Below are 21,105 nucleotides of genomic sequence, written 5' to 3'. Positions count from 1 at the left end.
GTAAATGGACCTTGAGGACAGTATGTTGCATGAAATAAGCCAGAAATGCAAAGGCAGACATTATAACACCTTACTAATATGGACTAACTATAATGTGCAAACTCTGAGAATTGAATCTGAGAGCATACGCTATCAAGGGAAGGCTTATTGTAATGGTTCCTAGATTGTAAGCTCTTTCAGCAGTTACCTCTATTCCTACATTGTAACAGTTATTTCTAGATTCTGGGATGCTCAGCTGTTTGTGTATAAACTGGTTGGTCCCTGGAACAGGTATCTGGGTGACACCTGAGACTCAGAGCTAGAGTTCAGTAGCTCTGAATGTCAACACTATTCCATACAGCAAATGTTAAAGAAGCTGAAAAAGGGATCAGACTTAAAGAGATAAGAACAAAATGGCCTTGGTTAGGACTAAGGTAAATCAGACTAAAGGGTAGAGGATGACAATGACTGTATTTTAAAACTTCAACTTCTGTGTGAGAGCAAAGGAAGAGATGTTTGTTTGACAGAAAATCTTTATTTTCTGTAACACTCTGTATAGTTTAGCTTGTGTGATCAGTTTATTCAAACATAATAATTACATGGAAATTTGAATAGGGAGTGAGATGTGGTTGGTTTGTACAGGTTAGTGGGAAGCCCCAATACATCCCAGAGTAATTTGGGCAGAGGACAGAGAACTATTTGAAAAGCCCCCTTGAGGGACTGGGGGAAAATGAGGAAATATTAAATTTACCCACCTGGGGAATTCCTTATATTCTTGTAAACACTGGGGACTACCAATTTAATTGGCCAAGCCCTTGATCTTGGGGCTTGCTTGCCCTTATGAAGCCTGTTACTGCAAACAAGAGGCTAAGCCTACTTATAACTGTGCCTAAGAGTCACCCCCAGAGAACCCCTTTTGTTGCTCAGATGTGGCCTCTCTCTCTAATCCAACTTGGCAGGTGGAATCGCTGCCCTCCCCCCTACATGTGACATGTCTCCCAGGGGTGTAAATCTCCCTGGCAACATGGGACATGACTACCAGAGATGAGTTTGGACCCAGCATCATTTGAATGAGAAAGCCTTCTTGACCAAAAGGGGGAAGAGAAAAGAAACAAGGTAAAGGTTCAGGGGCTGAGAAATTTCAAATGGAGTTGAGAGGTCATTCTGGAGGTTACTCTTATGCATTATCTAGCTATTCCTTTTTAGTTTTTAAGGTATTAGAATAGCTAGAAGGAAATACCTGAAACCATTGAACTGCAACACAGTAGCCTTATTTTTTTTAAAGATGAGTGTATAAGTATATAGCTTATATGGTGTGACTGTGTGATTGTAGAAAACCTTGTGGCTCACACTCCCTTTATCCAGTGTATGGACAGATGAGCAGAAGAATGGACACAAAAAAGTAAATGAATAAAAAGGGGGAAGGGAGAGATGGGTTGTTTTGAGTGTTTTTTTTTTTTACTTTTACTTTTATTTTTATTTTTTGGAGTAATGAAAATGTTCAAAAATTGAATGTTGTGATTAATGCACAACTATATGATGTTACTGTGAACAACTGATTGTACACTTTGGATGACTGCATGGTATGTGACTATATCTCAGTAAAATTGCAAGGAAAAAAAATAATTAAGGTAGGGAATCAATAGACAATCTAAAGAAATAGAGGCTTAAGGATATCTTATAATGTTAAAATTATAATGGTAAACCAGAACAAAAATACAAACCTCTTAAATTATCAAGAAACACACAGACAACAAAACAACAAAATCAAGAGTGAAATATTTGAAAAGTTTCAAAACAGAAAGTATAATAAAACAATGACAGAATGAAAACCAAATATCTCATATTAATAAACATGAATGAAAAAGTGTTGGAGAAAACATGGTGAGAGGGATGATGCCTCACCAATATGGAGTAATTACAATGTGTAAACTCATAATTGAATCTTACAACATAGCCTAACATGGACATAATAACTGTAATAATCCCTAGATTGTAAGCTCTAACAGCAGTTAACTCTATCCCTGAATTGTAATGCCTATCTCTAAACTTTGAGATGCTGATCCCCTAGCGTATAACCTGATTGGTCTCTGGAACAATGCATATCTCTGAGACACCTGAAACTCAGAGCTAGAGCTCAGCAGATATGAATGTCAGTATTAGTGCATACAGCCACTGTCAAAAAAAAAAAAAAAAAAAAAAGCTGAAAAAGAGCCCAGACTTCAATTAGTGATATGAATGAAGCAGGTCTGGTTAAGACCAGGGCAAGCCAAGCCAAAGGGTAAAGGTTGAAACTGATTGTGTTTTAAAACTTCAACTTCCGTGTGAGACCAAGGGAAGAGATATCTATTTGGTACAGGATCTAAATTTTCTAAACGGTACAACTCTACAGTTGATTTGTTCAAACACCACAATTGCATGGAACTTTGAATAGGAAGTGAGGTACGGTAGGTTAGTGTAGGCTGGAGTGAAATAGTGACACATCCCAGAGTAATTTGGGCAGATAATAAAAAATATATTTACAGCCTCCCCCTCCCCAGCCCCGAGGATCTGGGGGAAGGTGCGGATGTGTTGGACATCCTCACCTGGACTGGTGCTGATGTTGTCACAAACATTGGGACTGGTGGTTTGATGTGCTGAGCCCTCGAGCATGGGACTTGCCCTTATGAAGCTCATTACCGCAAAGGAGAGTCTAAACTTGCATGTAGTTGTGCCTAAGAGTCTCCCCCTGAGTACCTCTTTGTTGCTCAGATGTGGCCCTCTCTCTCTCTCTAACTGAGCCATCTCGGCAGGTGAACTCGCTGCCCTCCCCCCTACGTGGGACCCGACCCCCAGGGTTGTAAATCTCCCTGGCAATGCAGAATATGACTCCCGGGGATAAACGTGGACCCAGCATCATGGGACTGAGAGTATCTTCTTGACCAAAAGGGGGATGCAAAATGAGATGAAATAGTTTCAGTGGCTGAGAGATTTCAAATGGAATCGAGAGGTCACTCTGGTGGACATTCTTATGCACTATATAGATAACACCTCTTAGGTTTTAATGTATTGGAATAGCTAGAAGTAAATACCTGAAACTACCAAACTCCAACCCAGCAGTCTGGACTCCTGAAGACAATTATATAATAATGTAGATTACAAGGGGTGACAGTGATTGTGAAGACCTTGTGGATCACACCCCCTTTATCTAGTGTATGGATGAGTGGAGGAATGGGGATAAAAACTAAAGGACAAATGGGGTGGGATGGGGGGATGATTTGGGTGTTCTTTTTTCACTTCTTGTTCTGGTTCTTTCTGATGTAAGGAAAATGTTCAGAGATAGATTGTGGTGATGAACGCATAACTATGTTATCATACTGTGGACAGTGGATTGTATATCATGGATGATTGTATGGTGTGCAAATGTATTTCAATAAAACTGAATTTAATTAAAAAAAAAAACATGAATGAGCTAAGCTTACCTATTAAAAATACAACTTCAAATTGGAGCACAAAGCATAACTCAATTCTACATTGAATACAAGAAGGAATGCTAAAATAAAGGGATTCTGAAAATCTGAGAATACAATGGAAAAGAAACACCAGAAATAAGCAAATATAAAGAATTCAGGGATCACAAACTTAGTATTTACATAAGTTTGATTTCAGGGTGGAAAGCATTAAATAAGAGCAAGAAGGGCATTTTATAATCATAAGGGGGTACAAGTCACAAAGAAGGCAAAATAGAATATGCACCAAAGAACATTACCTCATTATTCATAGTGAATGCTATAGGAAGAAGAGAATGAATAGACTGAAACTGTTTGTACAGTCCGTGACAGATTAAGGGCATAAAAGTAAGTGAGGACAGAGAAAATCTACAAATATAGTTAAAATGATAAATGTAATATATCAAACTCGGTTACCTGAAACAGAGATTACTGCTTCTTTTTAAGCATGCATGGAATATTCACAGCAATTAGCCATATTTTTGGCCACAGAGAAAACTTAAAATATTCCAGTAAGTAAAACCATATAGAAAATATTATCTGATCACAATTCAGTAAAATGAGAAATTAATAACAAAACAGAAAAAAAATTCCCATCCCTCGGAAATTAAAAAATGATTATATAACATTTGGATCAAAAAGGAAGACAAAGTCCAAGCTGCATAATAGGTAGGAAAGTAAGAAAATGAAAATGACATTCCAGAACTCATGGGATTTAGCTAAAACAGCACCAAGAGGAAAATTCATGGTTTTAAATGTTTGCATTAATTTTTTTTTCTAATTAGGATGAACTGAATGAATTAAGCACTATGGAAGAAGTTAGAAATAGAACAACAAAATACATTTTTTAAAAATCGAAGGAAGTAATCAGTGAAAATGAAAGTGGAAAATAATGGTATATAAAATAGAAAAATATAGAATTAAGAAATAAATCCAACAGGTGATTCCTTGAAAATAAATAGATGAGCTGCTAACTAAACAATATAAAAAAAGAGAAAGCACAAATATACAAAATATGGGATGATAAGGGAAATTAACCACAAATACAGCAGAAAGTAAAATTATCTTAAGAGATGACTTTGTTCAGTTTTATCAAACAAATCTGAAAGTCTGGATGAAATAGATAACTTTTAGGACAATATAATTTCCCAACATGGACACTAGAAGAGTTCGAAAATTTAAACAGACCAATCATCACTGGAGATATAGAGAAGAGTGACAAAGAACTATCTTCCCCAAAAGTACCAGGTCCAGATATACCTACAGGGTATATCTGACTTTCAGGGACAACGAATTCTGTTGTGCTGTTTGTTCCTCACAATAAGGAAATAACTGAAACTGTGGAACTGTAACCTATTATATTCTTTGAAATTTGCTCTCTAATTACTTGTTTAAATTACACTTGGAAAGTTATCACTTCTATGTATATATGTTATGCTCTACAATAAAAAAATGATTAAAAAAAGGAGGAAAACTTCCAAATGCTTTGGTTTAAGCCAACAAATATAGCCCAAAGAAAATTATACACTATTGTTATTTATGATTCTCAATGCAAAAATCCTAAACAAAATATTAGCAAAAAGAAGCACACTAGGACAGAAGTCCTCAGTCGCAGGCTAAGGTCATGCCCAGTGTTCTAGTTTGCTAATGCTGCCAGAATGCAAAACAGCAGAAATGGATTGGCCTTTATAAAGGAGGTTTATGTGGTCACACAGTTACAGTCTTAAGGCCATAAAGTGTCCAAGGTAATGCATCAGCAATCGGGTACTGTGCCAGTTTGAGTGTATTGTGTCCCCCAAATGCCATTATCTTTGTAGTCTTGTGTGGGGCAGAAGTTTTGGTGCTGGTTAGATTTGCTTGGAATGTGCCCCACTCAGCTGTGGGTAATGATCATTTCGATGAGATGTTCCCATGGAGGCATGGCCCCACCCATTCGGGGTGGGCCTTGATTGGTGGAGCTAAGTTTTTGTGATATTGTGATGAAATGAATGTATTTTGTATTTGGAAAGATAGTGTCATTTTGGGGTCCAGGGGGTGGAATGTGCCAGTTTGAGTGTATTGTGTCCCCCAAATGCCATTATCTTTGTAGTCTTGTGTGGGGCAGAAGTTTTGGTGTTGGTTAGATTTGCTTGGAGTGTGCCCCACCCAGCTGTGGGAGATAATTTTGATGAGATGTTCCCATGGAGGCATGGCCCCACCCATTCGGGATGGGCCTTGATCGGTGGAGCTATATAAATGAGCTGACTCAAAGAGGAAAGGGAGTGCAGCTGGGAGTGATGTTTTGAAGAGGAGCAAGCTTGCTAGAGAGGAGCGTCCTGGGAGAAAGCTGTTTTGAGGCCGGAGCTTTGGAGCAGACGCCGGCTGCCTTCCCAGCTAGCAGAGGTTTTCTGGACGCCATTGGCCATCCTCAGGTGAAGGTGCCCGGTTGCTGATGTGTTACCTTGGACACTTTGTGGCCTTAAGACTGTAACTGTGTAGTGAAATAAACCCCCGTTTTATAAAAGCCTATCCATCTCTGGTGTTTTGCATTCTGCAGCATTAGCAAACTAGGACAGGTACCTTCACTGGAGGATGGCCAAAGGCGTCCGGAAAACCTCTGTTAGCTGGGAAGGCATGTGGCTGGCATCTGCTCCAAGTTCTGGTTTCAAAATGGTCTTCTCCCAGGATGTTCCTCTCTAGGCCACAGCTCCTCTCCACAATGTCACTCTGTTGCTCTGGGGGTGTTTATCCTCTCTTAGCTTCTCCGGAGCAAGAGTCTGCTTTCAATAGCCATCTTCAAACTGTCTCTCATCTGCAGCTACTCTCTCAGCTTCTGTGCATTCTTCAAAGTGTCCCTCTTGGCTGTAGCAAGCTTGCTCCTTCTGTCTGAACTTATACAGTGCTCCAGTAATTTAATTCAGACACACTCTGAATGGGTGGGGCAACATCTCCATGGAAATTATCCAACCAAAGGTCTTGTCAGCAGTTGATTGAATCACATCTCCATGGAAACACCCAAAGGATCCCAAAATCTAATTAGCACTAATATGTCTGCCCACACAAGATTGAATCAAAGATAATGGCATTTTTGGGGTACATAATACATTGAACTGGTGCACCAGGGGATGCTGGGGATCAGCCCTCTGTTAGGATGGGGAAAAGCCTTGGGAGTAACACAGAGTACTCAGGGCTGGAGTGAGTGCTCAGTTGCAGTTATGAAGGGATCACTCCTGGTTCAGTGGATTTATTTCTAGGGTTGACTTGGAGACCGAGGTTTGTGGAGGTCAACTCCGTTTCAGAGGTGAGGATTTCCAAAGCTGGGGAGGCTTTCCTGGAGTGAAATCCAGATTGTTGGTTCAAATTTGGTTAGGCTTAAATTCAGAGTCATAAATAGGTCTGATTCTTGGGTTCAGACTCAGCTATGGAACCTAAGGTTTCTAAAAGGGTGGTTCTGAGCTTAGGAGCCTGTCTGTGCAGATGGTCAACCTCAGCAGCATTCAGCTTTGGTGGAGGGGAAAGACAGTGTGGGAAGACAGGATTAGAGTAAGGAATTGCCAGATATGACACAACCAGGAAGAGATAGAGTTGGGCTGTGATCCAAACAACTCCAGGGAGCATGGTCTTCATGGGAAAGCCAGTGGGCAAGGAGATTGGAAAAGGCTGGGAAAGGGTGACTGCAAAATCTCAGTGGAAGAAACTTTGTTTTAGACACGCAGGCAATGGCTCGACCTAGCAGGAGATTAAAATCTCACTTGGTACGAGCCAAGGTAAATCCTTGGCTGTCTCTCCACCCAGTCTGTGGCAGGAGGTGGGTAACCCAGTGTGCAGCGGACAGCATTCCTCCCCAGGGTCCAACGATTTGGTGAACTGAAGAAATAGATGGAGGTCCTATTTATAATGGGTTCACACCCACTGGGATGTGAATCAAGATTAAGAACATACGTTTGTTTGGATACATAATTTGATCTACTACAAACGCTATGTAAATCCCCACATATACTCTTAAAAGGCAGATGTGCTAATTATCTACTTTTTTGGGTCAATGTTTCTAGAGTAGGTCTCTTGGTCCTTGGTTATCTCACACATGAAATGGGCCTGTGAGAATGAGGTTAAGTTTAGCTTTCACACAGGATAGGTGTACCTCTTGGGGTGGGGCAGTTCAGGAATTGGCAGAAGGTTCAAAAGACAAACTGTAGTCCACGGTCAGTCCCCCTGTTTATCCGCCCACTATCTACTATCCTTGCAAGGTGGAGACTCAGGGTAGAGGTTCCCAAAATAGCCTCATAACTTGTTACCAAACAAGCCCAGACTGGCTAAAAGAGGCCTGGGCATAACCATTATAGTCAGGGGTGAAGATTTGTTCCAACCATTCCAAATGTTGCAAATTCGCACTGGAAACTTATTTCAAATGTTTCCAATTTGTGCCGGCTGCATGTTTCAAATTTGCGTGGGCTGCATGTTTCAAATTTGTGCGGGCTAGTTAGGCTTGTCCAATAGAATGTAACCTCTGGTGTATCCAACCACTGGAGAAACAGAGGAGGGACTTGCGGTTAGGTGTAGGAAATAAATTCTTCTGGGTCTATTGTTCTGTGCGCCAACCCCCCACATATTGCTTGGGTGCCCCTTCTTGCAAGATCGTGAATAAATTCTTTTCTTCTCCACAATTGGGTGAGTGTTTATTCCTTGTAGGAATAGTGCTTGTTTCTCACAGGCCTGGGGTGGGGGGACCTTGGCATTTAGTCAGGTAACACTCCTAACAATTCTGTAAGGTTGTGTTATTATCCCCATTTGATAGATGATGCTTATGGAGGTGAAATAACACTCTCACACATGGTTAGCAAGTGGTAGAGCCATGACGAGAAGATGCATCTGCTCATTCCAAAGTCTGGGCTAATGTTTAGAGAAAAAGTGAGCCTTAGGCTAAGCTTTTAGAGAGACTTAAAATTTGTTTCATGGTAAAGAAGAGAAGTCATTCTTTATTGTTTTTTTTAAATTTTCTTTTAATGTATTTGAAAATTTGACAGTCATACTTTATGCTGAAATTCTCTTTGATACTATAAAGGAATCTTGTTAAATCTCTTACTTTTTTTGGTTTGGGTTCTGGTTTCATCTTTTTCCTGCAGCAGTTCCTATTTTATTGGAGTCACCTGAGATATTAGATAACTATTGCTACAAAACAAATGACCTCAAACTTTGTGTCTGAAAACATCAATAAACATTTACTATCACTGGGGAATTCAAATGGAATAAAAGGGTACCCAAAGAAACGTAAAATCCTCCCTTCTGCCTCAGAATTCCAGTTCCATCTATCCACCCATCTACCCAGAAATAATCACCTTTTATAGTTTCAAAAAGTGTCTGTGCATTTATAAGCATATGGATGATACAGATATAGATGTAGATGTAGATATAGATACAGACATAGATAAAGAGAGAGAGGGAAGAGGGAGAAAGAGGGAGAGAGAGAGTGTGTGTTTTGGCGTTTTGTTTTGAATTTCAGATATAGAAAACCAACAATAACACAAAAAACTCATATGCCCTTCACCCAGACTCCCAAATATTAGCATTTTGCCACATTTTCTGTATCATCTTTGCTCTATTTTTTTCTGAACAATTTGAAAATAAATGGCAAATATGAGGCCCCTTTACCACTAAATACTTCAGTGTATGTTTCCTAAAAAACAGGGGCATTTTCTAACCATAGTACAGTTATAAAAACCAGGAAATGAACACCCATTTAATATTATTACCTAATCTACCAACTTTATTCAAATTTCACTGGTTATCCTGCTAATGTCTTTTATAGCAAAAGGAAAATAATTTTTTTTCTGGTCCAGGATCCAATCCAAGTTGTCTTGTCTCTTTAATCTGGGAGTCTTTCTCTTTCTATAGATAAGTTTTACAAAAATCACAAATAGAATAATTCTATATATAGTTTCACTTAAGGTATCTTGGACGTTTTCCAATTCAGCACATATATATCTATCTCATTCTTTTTATTGACGGCACAGTACAGTTTTGGTCAGGATGAACTAGATTATGCTGTGATGACAAACACCAACATCTCAATGGCTTAACACAACCAAAGTTTATCTATTGTACATGTGAAATCTGCTGGGGTCTGGGGGACTCTGTAGGGTTGCTGTCCTCCCCGAGGGACTCCGTGCTCTGAGCTGCTCCTATCTCGTGACCCCACATCCCATCATGGGTTTCTAGAATTGCTGCAGCAAAAAGGAGTGTGAAGAATTTCACGCAGGCTCTTAAAATGCTTCTTCTTACATTTCAGGGGTCAAAGCAAACCACATGGGCATGTCCAACTTCAAAGAACGGGGAAGTATCTCTCTCCCATGAGCTCAGAAGGGGAAGGGATCAAGAAATATTGGTCAGCACTAGTAATGTCTACTTCATATAACATTGGGTGGTTATACCATCATCTGTTTAAATATTTCCTTATTAATGGATGTCCAGATTGCTGCTTTGTTTTTTGCAAAGATTTTTATACATTTATTTTTCACACTTATATTAATATTATCTACAGTATAAATTCCCAGAAGTGGATTTGCTAGAGCAAAGGAACTGTGCATCTAAATTTTTGATAGATTGTGGCTGCCGCTTGGGGCTGTGTGCAAGATGAGTCACGAGGGGAAGCCAGACGATGAAGACAAGAGACAGAGAAAGGAAAACAAAGGGAAGAAAAAGATGAGGGAGAGAGTAAACGTCAAGTCTGATTTTAAATCTTGACTGTTCATAATTTCCACTAAACCTCAGTATATGTTCAGTATCTCATTTTTACTTCTACACATTAGAGTGGGTTTCTGCTCCTTGCCATAAGTTGTACCAGGCTCTGAGGGGGACAGAAAGAAAGATGGCACAATATTATTCTCATTTTGGTTTTAACCTAGAAAAGAGTTGGGCCAGGGAAAGAGCTGAACACTAATTTACTGAACTCCAAGTTTTCAAGGGGAAGTTACTCTTGAGGTAGAATATGCTCATTTAACTTTTAAGAAATAAAATGAATCTGTTGAGTGCCTCCAATGGTTCTTGGCTCTTTACAAAGCTCTGAAGGAGGAGGGTTGAAGAAACCAATATAGAAGATGTTTAAACCAGGTGTCTCCCCACCTGCTGATCAAAGCACAGGTGGGTGTGTAAAGGCCAGAACTTTCTGTTTGGACCCTTAGTGTGAGGATTAGAATAAGTTTAGCTTTCACACGGGGTGGGGGCTGTTTGGGGGTTGGCAGAGGGTTAAGAAGCCAAGCCGTAATTGGTGGCCAGTCCTCCTGTTTATCAGCCCACTATCCTTGCAAGGTGGAGACTTGGGGGTAGAGGTTCGTAGAATAGCCTCACAACTTGTTACCAAACAAGCTCAAACTGGCTCTGCAGTTAAAGAACAAAGGAAAGAGGCCATGTAAGCATGTAAGTAGTGTCAGTGCCTTATATGAGAATAACAGTTATAGTCAGGGGTGGAGACTTGTTTCAAATGTTTCAATTTTGCAGGGGCTGAATGTTTCAAATTTGTGTGGGTTAGTTAGGCCTGTCGAATAGGCTGTGAACTCTGGAGTACCCAGCCAATAGAGAAACAGGGGAGGGACTTGGGCGTTAGGCTTAGGGCATATACAGTGCTGTGTTCTATTGTTTTGCACGCCAACACCCCCCACATTTTGGTTGCATGCCCATTCTTGCAAGATCGTGAATAAATTCTGTTCTTCTCCACAACTGGATGAGCGTTTATGCCTTTTTAGGTACACTTGGGAATTTCTTCAAGTTGAATCTGCCGTCTACCAACCCTCCCCAAACTGCTTTAGGTCTTCAGTTTGCAGTGTGTTTGCCACCACTCCCCACCTTTTTTTCCCTTAATAACATAATTTCTATCATTTTATTAATAACTATCAGAGGCATTTAACCATAGTTCAACACCCATTTATAATTAAGCCAAGAATATATAAAGCAAAGAGTTAACATTATACATGATGGGAAATTCTTAAGAAGATTAAAATATGGGTGACTTGTATCACCACATTCCTGTATGAATTATAAAAAGAATGCAATTAGAAATGAAATAATTTAAATATACTTTTTAAAACTTCAGAGAAATCCTCTGAAATTATCAAAGGTCTAAAGGATGAATACAAAATCATTTGATAACAATCAAGTGAATTCCTACATAATACTAGGAATCAAGCTGAAATTATGAAGAAAAATAACCCATTTACAAAAGCAACCACAAATAAAAAATACCCAATGATCAACTTCAATAATTTATTTCCAAACAATCCTTTTACCAGTAAGGTGATCAAGATGTCTCTATTTTAGTTCTCTTCCTCTTCTAAAACCTTACAATAGGTTGGAGCTTTCTGGGCCCTCTCGGTCCCTGAATGCTCTCCCATCTCTCCCAGCTGTTCTGGCCTTTTCACCTAACAGTTTCAGGTTGTTTGAGCCCCTTCAAGCTCTTTTGTCTCCACCCCTTCTCCCTCTATGGGGTAGGAAAATAAGCTCTGGATTCAGAACTCCTCCCCGCCCCACACTGCCTCAATTTCTCATCACCCTCTGGCTCACAGTAACCTTTGCAGATTCACCTTGAAGAGATTAGGAGCCAGGTCAGAGCTGTGATCCAGCAAGTCCTCCTCCTGGCTGTCTTGCCAAGTCCTTGAGGAGCTGGGCCATCAGCACCCACCACCTTTGGCTTGTAGCTTTGGGTGTTCCCCAATCATTCAGTCACACATTTACAGACAACTTTGAGGTCTGCAGATCATAGATGCAATCCCATCCATCATTCAGGAATTTTCTAAGTTTTAGTACCAGGAGGAAATTTATTTCCCTCATCTCTTAGTGTGTGAGAAGCATCCCTCTTGCCTCCTTTTCCTGTCAATAGTAACCAATATTACACTTATTTAAAACAGAGAATCTGAGGCATAATGAGATGGAGGACTATAACCCAGGCCATACAACTCTCGGGTAGAAGAAACAAAATTGTGGAGGTCTACACGAGGAACATAACAGGGAACGTTTGTGAGACAACAGGACTGGGGGCCCCAGTTGAGGTTAGAGAGCAAGCATTTGCAATGACACCCAACTGAACAAGCCCTGTGATTTTCGTCTGGCGGTGCATAGCAGCCTCGAGGGAGGAGGGCAGAAGGTAGATGGTAGAATTAGTTAAAAAAACTGGCAATGATGAGGGCAGATGTTCTAGAAAGAAAGGAGATGAGGGAGGTGTTTGGGCTGCCAGGACAGCGGCTAGAATGAATGCTACAGCATATAAGACACCAGGAGGGCTGAAAATGAAGGGGAACATGTTAGTCAAGAAGGCAGTTTGACTAAAATTATAATTTGAAGTACTCTGTGTATAATGATATTTTTGATATATCCTGGGGGATGGTTTTATTTCCTTTTATATATCTCTAAGCAGTTTTGTCCATTTTCCAGAAATTTTTTCAATTCTTTCCCTACTTTTTTTTTTTTTTTTTGGTCCTAAATCATTCTCCACAGTAATTTCTGCTTAATAATTTTTATAATAGCAAAAATTTAGGAACAAACTAAATAGTAAATAATAAAGATAGAGAAATTCAGTTATGTTGGGTGACAAATAATTTACATGCATGGATTGATTTTTCTTTTAAAGATATGTAAATATATACAGAGAAAGGATCTAAAAGATATTTACCAATGGAACTCTCTGGATGGGGGGAACTATAGGGGTTTCGTTATCTATATATTTTTTGCCTGTTTGTGTCTTTTTTTTTTTTTTTAATCTCCCATTAGGCTTGTATTGCTTTAATAATAAAAAAGTGAAAGAAACCATCCATTTTTAAAGTAGGTTGAATTTTCTGAAGTTGTTAAGTTTTCATTCATCTCCCACCAATGATATCTGTCTGTTCTGCTTGTTGGACAATATTTTCATTATTTTAAAAATTGTGTTGACTGGTTGACAACTAATCTTTTCAATAAGAAATTTACAATTTGGGGGCATGCTTTATGGCTTCCTTGTGGATATTTTAAAAATGCGAACTCGGCATAGGCACACACCTAAAAAGGCCAATGAAATGATAAAATTCCTTTGTCATTTTCTGGCTGTGGGGTACCCGCCCTCCAAGCTCAGGAACGCCGAGCCCTGTTAGGTGCAGCGGTGAGCGAAGACCCCCCGGTGGGCTGCTGCTCTTCCCACAGCGCCCTGCAGAGCCCACCCCGCAGCGCCTGTGCGTGGGCAGGAGGCAGCCGCGCTCGGGGACTTTGATCACAAGTACAGCTTTGAGTGGCGCCCCTTCATGTGGTCCTCGAGCTGTGATCGGGTCATCAAAGCAGATAGCAGGATCGGGAAATGAGTCTATCTGAGATCAGCGGTTTTGAGGGATTAGTAACCCTTTCAAGTTACCTACTCTTTCTCCATGGAGCGGAAGCGTTGAAAAGAACAGCTCAGCAAGAGGTGAAACACGCTTGGAGGCCAGGCGATGGGAGAACACAGGGTCCACGGCCAAAGGAGGGTGGTTCTCCAATTTCCCTTCAAGTCTCCTCTCCCCCACCAGATCTTATTTCAACCCTCCATCCCAGGGGCAAGTAGGAAGCACAGCAATTTCTATTTGAAAAAGAGGCACACTTTAAGAATACTTTACATCCCCACCCTCCCTCTCATTCTCCCCCAGTGCAGAAGGTGGTGATAAGGATTCTTAGAAGATGGACAAAGAGAGAGGGCTTTGTGAAGGCACAGAGGAAAGATACATTTGCATGGCGGCATACAGGACAGACAGAGTGTGTCTGAGGACCCGGGGGCTGAAAATGAAAGGGAGGATGCCTGGAGTGGGAAACACATTAGTTAAGATGGTAACTTAACTGTGCTGACCCTGTGCTAGGAATTTAATCACACTTATTCCTAATGACCTCATGAGACACGTGTTGCACCCATTTTTCAGAACAGGAAACTGAGGCTCCGGGAGGTTAGATAATTTGCTGAACATACACAACTAGTAACTGCTTGAACTAAGGTGAGAACCCAGGTCTGTCTGACTCAGAGGTTAGTGCATTTTTTAGTATATCAAGCCATCTTGAGGAGAAGGCAGTTTGACTACTGAGCAATACAATGATGCTACCACCACCAGACAGATCCCTGCCCCTCTAGAGTTTAGTGTCCAAATTTCCATTAGAATTCCCCTATCATTCCCATTCTGACAAACGGGACTATTTATCAAGCACTTTCTATGGGCTGAGTGATTTACCCATATTATCTAATTCATTCTCTTTTTAAAAATTTGTATTTTGGTACCATATATACAACATAAAGTTTCCCACTTTCAAGTATACAATTCAGTACTATTTTATTCACAATGCTGTGTTACCATCCATTGCCAAAACTTTTCCATCCCATCACCCCAAACAAAAACTCTGCACTCAGTAAGCATTAACTTCCCATCCCTGAAAACCTTTTTGTCTCTAAGAATTTGCATATTAATATTTATTTCATATCCGTGAAATCATATAACAGTCTTCCTTTTGTGTCTGGCTTATTTCAATCAACAAGGTGTCTTCAGGGTTCATCCATATTGTAGCATGTATCAGAACTTCATTCCTTTTTGTGACTGAACAATAGTCCATTGTACGGAATACCACATTTTCTTTACCACTCATCTGTTGACGGTGGCTTGAGTTTCTTTCACCTTTTGGCTATTATGAGTAATGCTGTGATGAACACTGGTGTATCTAATTTAGTCTTCACAAAGGTCTTTCAAGGTAGCTGTTATCCTTCCCATTTACAGATAAAGAAATTGTGGCTTTGAGAAGCTATTTACCTAAGATCCTAAATACTTGAACCCAGAGCTCCCTGATTCCAAAGCCTATCCTCAAACTCTATGCCTTACTCAACCTATTACACATGTGCAGAGACCCAGCTCATTTTGACATACCACCTCTACATAGTGGAAAATATTTGTAGAATATTCATTTTCAACAACATTCCAGTATGATTTAAAAATTTGGACAAATGCTTAGATTTTATTGAATTTCAACTTAGAATTTCTGAGCTCAGACCCTTAGAAACCAATCCTACTTCAGTTTTTAGTTCAGAAACTCAAAATTTTATTTGGCTTTGAATATCAAAACCAGAGCTTAAAAAGCCCTCTGCTTTTAAAATTGGGGAGCAGAGCTGGGACTGCCCTTTATTTTTTCAGATATTGTCCAGTAAAATAAGAAACAGAAGTGCAAATTCCACCTGTAACTAGAAGACTCTGGATCAGGAAAAGGGCTGACATACTCACAAAAGGTCAAACAAGGTACAGGACAGTGCTCCCTACAGCTGAACGTCACAAAGACACCAGAACTTCACAGAGCTCCAAAGTAAGCAGCTCATATTGACGAGCAAATCAACATTCCCGAGAACCAACAGAAATGGGGCATGCAGGTCAATGGAGGGAGTGTTCCAAAACTAGGTTTGACATTGGGACTGGCGGTTTGATGTGCTGAGCCCTCGATTGTGGGACTTGCCCTCATGAAGCTCGTTATTGCAAAGGAGAGGCTAAACTTGCAAATAATTCTGCCTAAGAGTCTCCCTGAGTGCCTCGTTGTTGTTCAGATGTGGCCCTCTCTCTCTCTCTCCAACTGAGCCACCTCGGCAGGTGGACTCACTGCCCTCCCCTCTACGTGGGACCCAACTCCCAGGGGTGTAAATCTCCCTGGCAATGCGGAATATGACTCCCAGGGATGAATCTGGACCTGGCATCATGGGATTGAGACATCTTCTTGACCAAAAGGGGGATGCAAAATGAGACAAAATAGTTTCAGTGGGTGAGAGATTTCAAATGGAGTCAAGAGGTCACTCTGGTGGACATTCTTATGCACTATATAGATAACACCTCTTAGGCTTTAATGTATTGGAATAGCTAGAAGTAAATACCTGAAACTACCAAACTCAAACCAGTAGTCTGGACTCCTGAAGACGATTATATAACAATGTAGATTACAAGGGGTGACAGTGTGAGTGTGAAAACCTTGTGGTTCACACTCCCTTTATCTAGTGTATGGATGGATGAGAAGAAAAATGGAGATAAAAACTAAATGACAAATAGGGTGGGATGAGGGGGATGGTTTGAGTGTTCTTTTTTTACTTTTTTTTTTATTCTTATTCTGATTCTTTCTGATGTAAGGAAAATGTTCAGAAATAGATTGTGGTGATGAATGCATAACTATATGATCGTACTGTGAACAGCTGATTGTATACCATGGATGACTGTATGGTATGTGAATATATTTCAATAAAACTGAATTAAAAAAAAACAGGTTTGAAACTTAGGGGAAACAGAGGAGGTGGGGCAGACAAGGAATCACACTTTTGCTGGGAGCTGTCTATAACTGAGGCAGGGTAGAGGAAAGAAACTGCACGGTAAGTATCCTTGCCACTGCCAATGGAGAGAAATTAAAGCTAAAAGAACCAACTTCGTATCATGTTCCCTCTGCCTAAGAATTTCTGCTAATCTGGACCACAAGCCCAGGATATTCCCTACTCCAACCTCCAGCACATAGCTTGTTTAGGAAGGACTTAACTTATTCCAATTTCTGCAAAAAGATAAAAGGTACCCAGCACAGATCAATACAGAGTTATACCGAGAAAAGAAAGGAAGAAAGTCAAATAGCGCAGGAAAAATATTGTGATGGAACAGACAAATACTGGGACCAAATGTATGACCATGAATTTTTAAAATATAATGAAGCTATACAATGGCTTCTATAAAACAAGAGCTCAAGGTGGAAATTCAAGGGAAGAGATAACAAAAAATCAGAAAGAGGTGAAACCTTAGCTGAAAATGTTCAGCAAATTAGTGCAAAGAAGTTCACAGTGAAACGCTAGTGCATTGTCGGTGGGAATGTAAAATGGGGCAGCCAGTGTGGAAATCAATATGGCCATTCCTAAAAACCTAAAAATAGAATTACCCTATGATTTGGCAATTCCACTTCTGGGTAGGTATCTCAAAAGTGAAAACAGTGCTATAATAAAACAGCTTATAGCAGCATTATTCACAATAGCCAAAAGGTGGAAACAACCCAAGTATCCATCAACTGGTGAATGGATAAACAAAATGTGGTAACAGCCTCTCCAAGAACATCAACCTGATGCAACCCCCTTCCCCATGGTGTCAACACCCCTTTTCAATATGAACAAGTTAGGGTGGTCACTGCCCAGATATCCCTAAAGATTGAGACAGTGATCAAATGAGAGAGAGGGTAGCAACTGACAAGATAGGATTTAACAAAGGATTACGAATACTGAATCTTTATGTAAATAATTTTTTTTTTTTAGTTTCTAGAGTAGTAGAATAGCAAAACAGAAATAACTGACATGGTGGAACTGTAACATATGCTTCAAAATTTGCTACTTGTTAAATTATACTTTGAAAGTTATCATATTTCTGTATATATGTTATATTTTACAATAAGGAAATAACTGAAATTATGTAACCCATAATATTCTTTGAAATTTGCTCCCTAACTACTTACTAAATTGTACTTTGAATGTTATTTCACAATAAAAAATGTAAAAAAAATGTGGCGCATATATACAATGGAATATTATTCAGTCATAAGAAAGACTGAAGTAATGAGATATACTGCAACATGGAAGAACCTTGCAAACATTACCCTCAGGGAAATGAGACACACAAAGACAAAAATTAAATGGTACCACTTTTAAGAGATGACTAGAAATAGCAAATTCAGAGATGGAAAGCAGATTAGAGGTTACTGGGGGAAGGAAGGAGGTGGGAAGGGAGAGTGTTTACTTGCAGAAAAAAAATTAATTAATTAAAGAAAAGAAGGGAAAACAGAAGAGCTAGAGAAAAGGGAACAAAAATAAAGAAATGGGAAAAAATTACATGTGATGCTTTGGAAAATTTGGATCCCATGGAAAGCTTGCCTTTAGTTTCCTCTCATTTCCTGTTTCAGTACATACCATCTACTCCTCACAAGTCTCCAGTCTCAAGGCTCCAGAACCTTCTACCTTGTCACCCTTTGTTCTTTCCTGAAAGCTTTAACTTTTGATATAATAAAAAAAAAATTAACAAAAGATTTAGGGATTACTGCATCTGAGCTGCCCTGGGGGACAGGCAGTAGGTCTTTAAGTTGCTTCTGGTCAGTTGCACTGGTTCTATAAAACACACTATACTGCTATTACCATTTTAAGGCAGTGTGCGCTCATTCCAACTTTCCAAGCTTTCGTCATTGTCTGTAGTCACTTATTCACACTGTGGATGACTAAGCTCTGGCCTATATTCCCACAGAGAGGGAGCTTGCAAACGGGTACAAGGTACACAAAGGGGACTTGTGTGGTGAAGGAACCCCAAGATAATTCATCAGTGCATCAGGTGGGTCACTGAGCTGATATGACACAACACACAGGAAATATACTGACACATACCCCCACGTTGTCCCAATAATGGCTACCAGCTGCGCTTTCACTCCCTTATTTCTCAAAAGAATAGCAATGCACAGGTCAGTACGAATGAACAAGAATAACTTCAGCCTACTCTAATTTATGAAACTGGTAAACTCTGGGACCTTAGTAACTCATTCTCTGCCACATTCTTCACTTCTGTGTCTCTGCCTCTGATTTCCTTTGAAAGCACAGGAAACAGGAAGAGGGTTCAGATAAGGCATTTGCAACCTGGGAGGACAAGGTAGGTCAATCAGTGGCCAAGTTATCTCGAGAGCTGACCCCTACAATATCGTCTGCATCCATCCTCTGTCAGGGACAAAACAGAAGGAGCCACCCATGTTGATGTTGGAGGAGCACTTTCTCCTCTGGACAAAAAACTCTTGCTCTGTCCGCTTTGAGAAATCTCCCAAAGATAATTTTCCTTCCATTAGCCATTCTTTCTTTCAACAGGCTCCCATAAATTTACCACATTAAATTTTAAAAATTACATTCATATTGCAGCTCTGCCTACATGTAATACACACATTACCTTCAATGAACTTGTGTTCCCAGATTTCCCCAGACATTCATTGACAATAATTGCTGATTTTACTTCTATGGGGGCTTATGTTCCCCTGTTTATTTTCATTTTAGAAGGTAATTTATTTCCAAGCTCTAGGGTCTTTTGAACTAGCTACATCCATTCAAGTGAGTTGGGAAAAGAAAAAAGCTGGAAACAAATGTTCATGGGTTTGGGGGTATTGTAATTTTAAGCAAATACAAACAAAAAGTGGTTATTGTAAAATGAATAAGAACGAAAAGTAATTATCATGCTGGATCAGAGAATGAAGAAGTCCAAGGCTGATCAGAGCTGTAGCCCATCCTCAGCCTGGGGAAGAGCCACAGCCTGGGGCAGAACTGTAGATGACCCTCTGTCAACAAGCAGCGCGTGTGAAAAATAAACCTTTTTTGTCATAAGCTGGTGAAATACTGGAGTCATTCATTACTACAGCAAAACTGACTGATCCCCACTTTCACATCTTCTCAGATCTACTAGAAGCTCAATTCCACGAAAGCAGGGACATTATTTTGTTCAGTGCTATTCCTCTGATGGCCAAAATGGTGATTGGCACATAATATTTGCTCAATAAAACGTGTCGAATGAGGCCTCTAACAACCCTTTTCCTCCCACTATCTCTCAGGTGATGACTTTGCTTCTCACTCCATGGAAAGGAGTAAGCCTTCAGACGAGACCTCAACTCCTACCACCACATTTACCGACAGACCTGCCTCTGACCTATTATTTGCTGTGTTTCCTCCTGTTGCAGTGGAAGGGCTGCTTCCGTTAGCAACTGAGGTCAGTTCTTCATCTCTGCACCAACTCCTCTGTCCCTTTTCTTACCGTCATGGCCCAAGTGGGCCTTTGCTGCCGAGAGACCAAAGAAGATACTGGGCATGTTTAGAGGCATGAACTTTTTATTCAGAGCTTACTTAAAAGGAAAATGGAAGTTGGTCACATTGCCTCGATTCAGGAGCTGCTCTGACTGGATTCAGGAGCTGCTCTGAATGGTGGCGGGTTCAGAGCTCATTGTGAAGATACTCTGCCCTTTGGGGGTGCTGAACAAGCTGGTTATAAGGGCTCAACATTCCAATGGGTATGAGAGCATAAGGCGGGATGGGGGGGTCTTGCAATGTAGGGAGGGATTGATTGTAGTCAACAGGGAGGAGGGGAGGATTATAGATTATCTTGTAGATAATAGTATCTCAGGGAGTTTCAGGGAGGAGGTAAGTTATAGATTACATTTAGCACTGGAGGCCTGATTTTACAAGGAGAATAGGTCAAACCTTAACTGTCCTGGGTCACGGAAGCTGTGTGCAGACTTCAGGGCCTTTGGGGAAGGCCCGGGGTCTGGGGTTCCCACACGTACTCAAATACTTTGCATTTGCAATTATCCTCTCTCTCTTCAGCATTGCCATTAGCATATCACTAGGCTGTCATAATTCTCTTCTTAGAAAACAAAAAGTTTTTTAAACTGCCTAGTCCTGCTATTTAAAAAATGGAAAATAACAAGGGCTGGTGGGGATGTGGAGAAATAGAAACACTCATACATTGTCAGTGGGAATGTAAAATGGTGCAGCTGCTATGCAAAATAGTTTGGTAGTTTTTAAAAAGTTAAGTACAGAATTACCGATGACCCAGTAATCCCACCAAAAGCAGGGACTTATGTTCACAGCGACATTATTCACAATTGTCAAAAGGTGGAAGCAAACCAA

At 40.2% G+C, this 21,105-nt stretch overlaps 1 protein-coding gene across 1 annotated transcript in view; it reads left to right on the top strand.

Annotated features, from left to right (window-relative positions):
* LOC119542944 (collagen alpha-2(I) chain-like) overlaps window positions 1-20,323 on the top strand; it is a 30,634-nt gene extending 10,311 nt beyond the window's left edge. The window contains exons 3-4 of the mRNA XM_037847518.1: window positions 9,733-9,828; window positions 20,034-20,323. Of these exons, the coding sequence (XP_037703446.1) occupies window positions 9,733-9,828; window positions 20,034-20,037 (100 nt within the window). The 3' untranslated portion in view covers window positions 20,038-20,323. The remainder of the gene's footprint in view (window positions 1-9,732; window positions 9,829-20,033) is intronic.
* The last annotated feature ends 782 nt before the right edge of the window (window positions 20,324-21,105 follow it).

The sequence above is a fragment of the Choloepus didactylus genome, chromosome 8, assembly GCF_015220235.1.
Source record: "Choloepus didactylus isolate mChoDid1 chromosome 8, mChoDid1.pri, whole genome shotgun sequence".
NCBI classification, from domain to species: Eukaryota; Metazoa; Chordata; class Mammalia; order Pilosa; family Megalonychidae; genus Choloepus; species Choloepus didactylus.
This window is presented reverse-complemented; position numbering and strand designations above follow the sequence as displayed.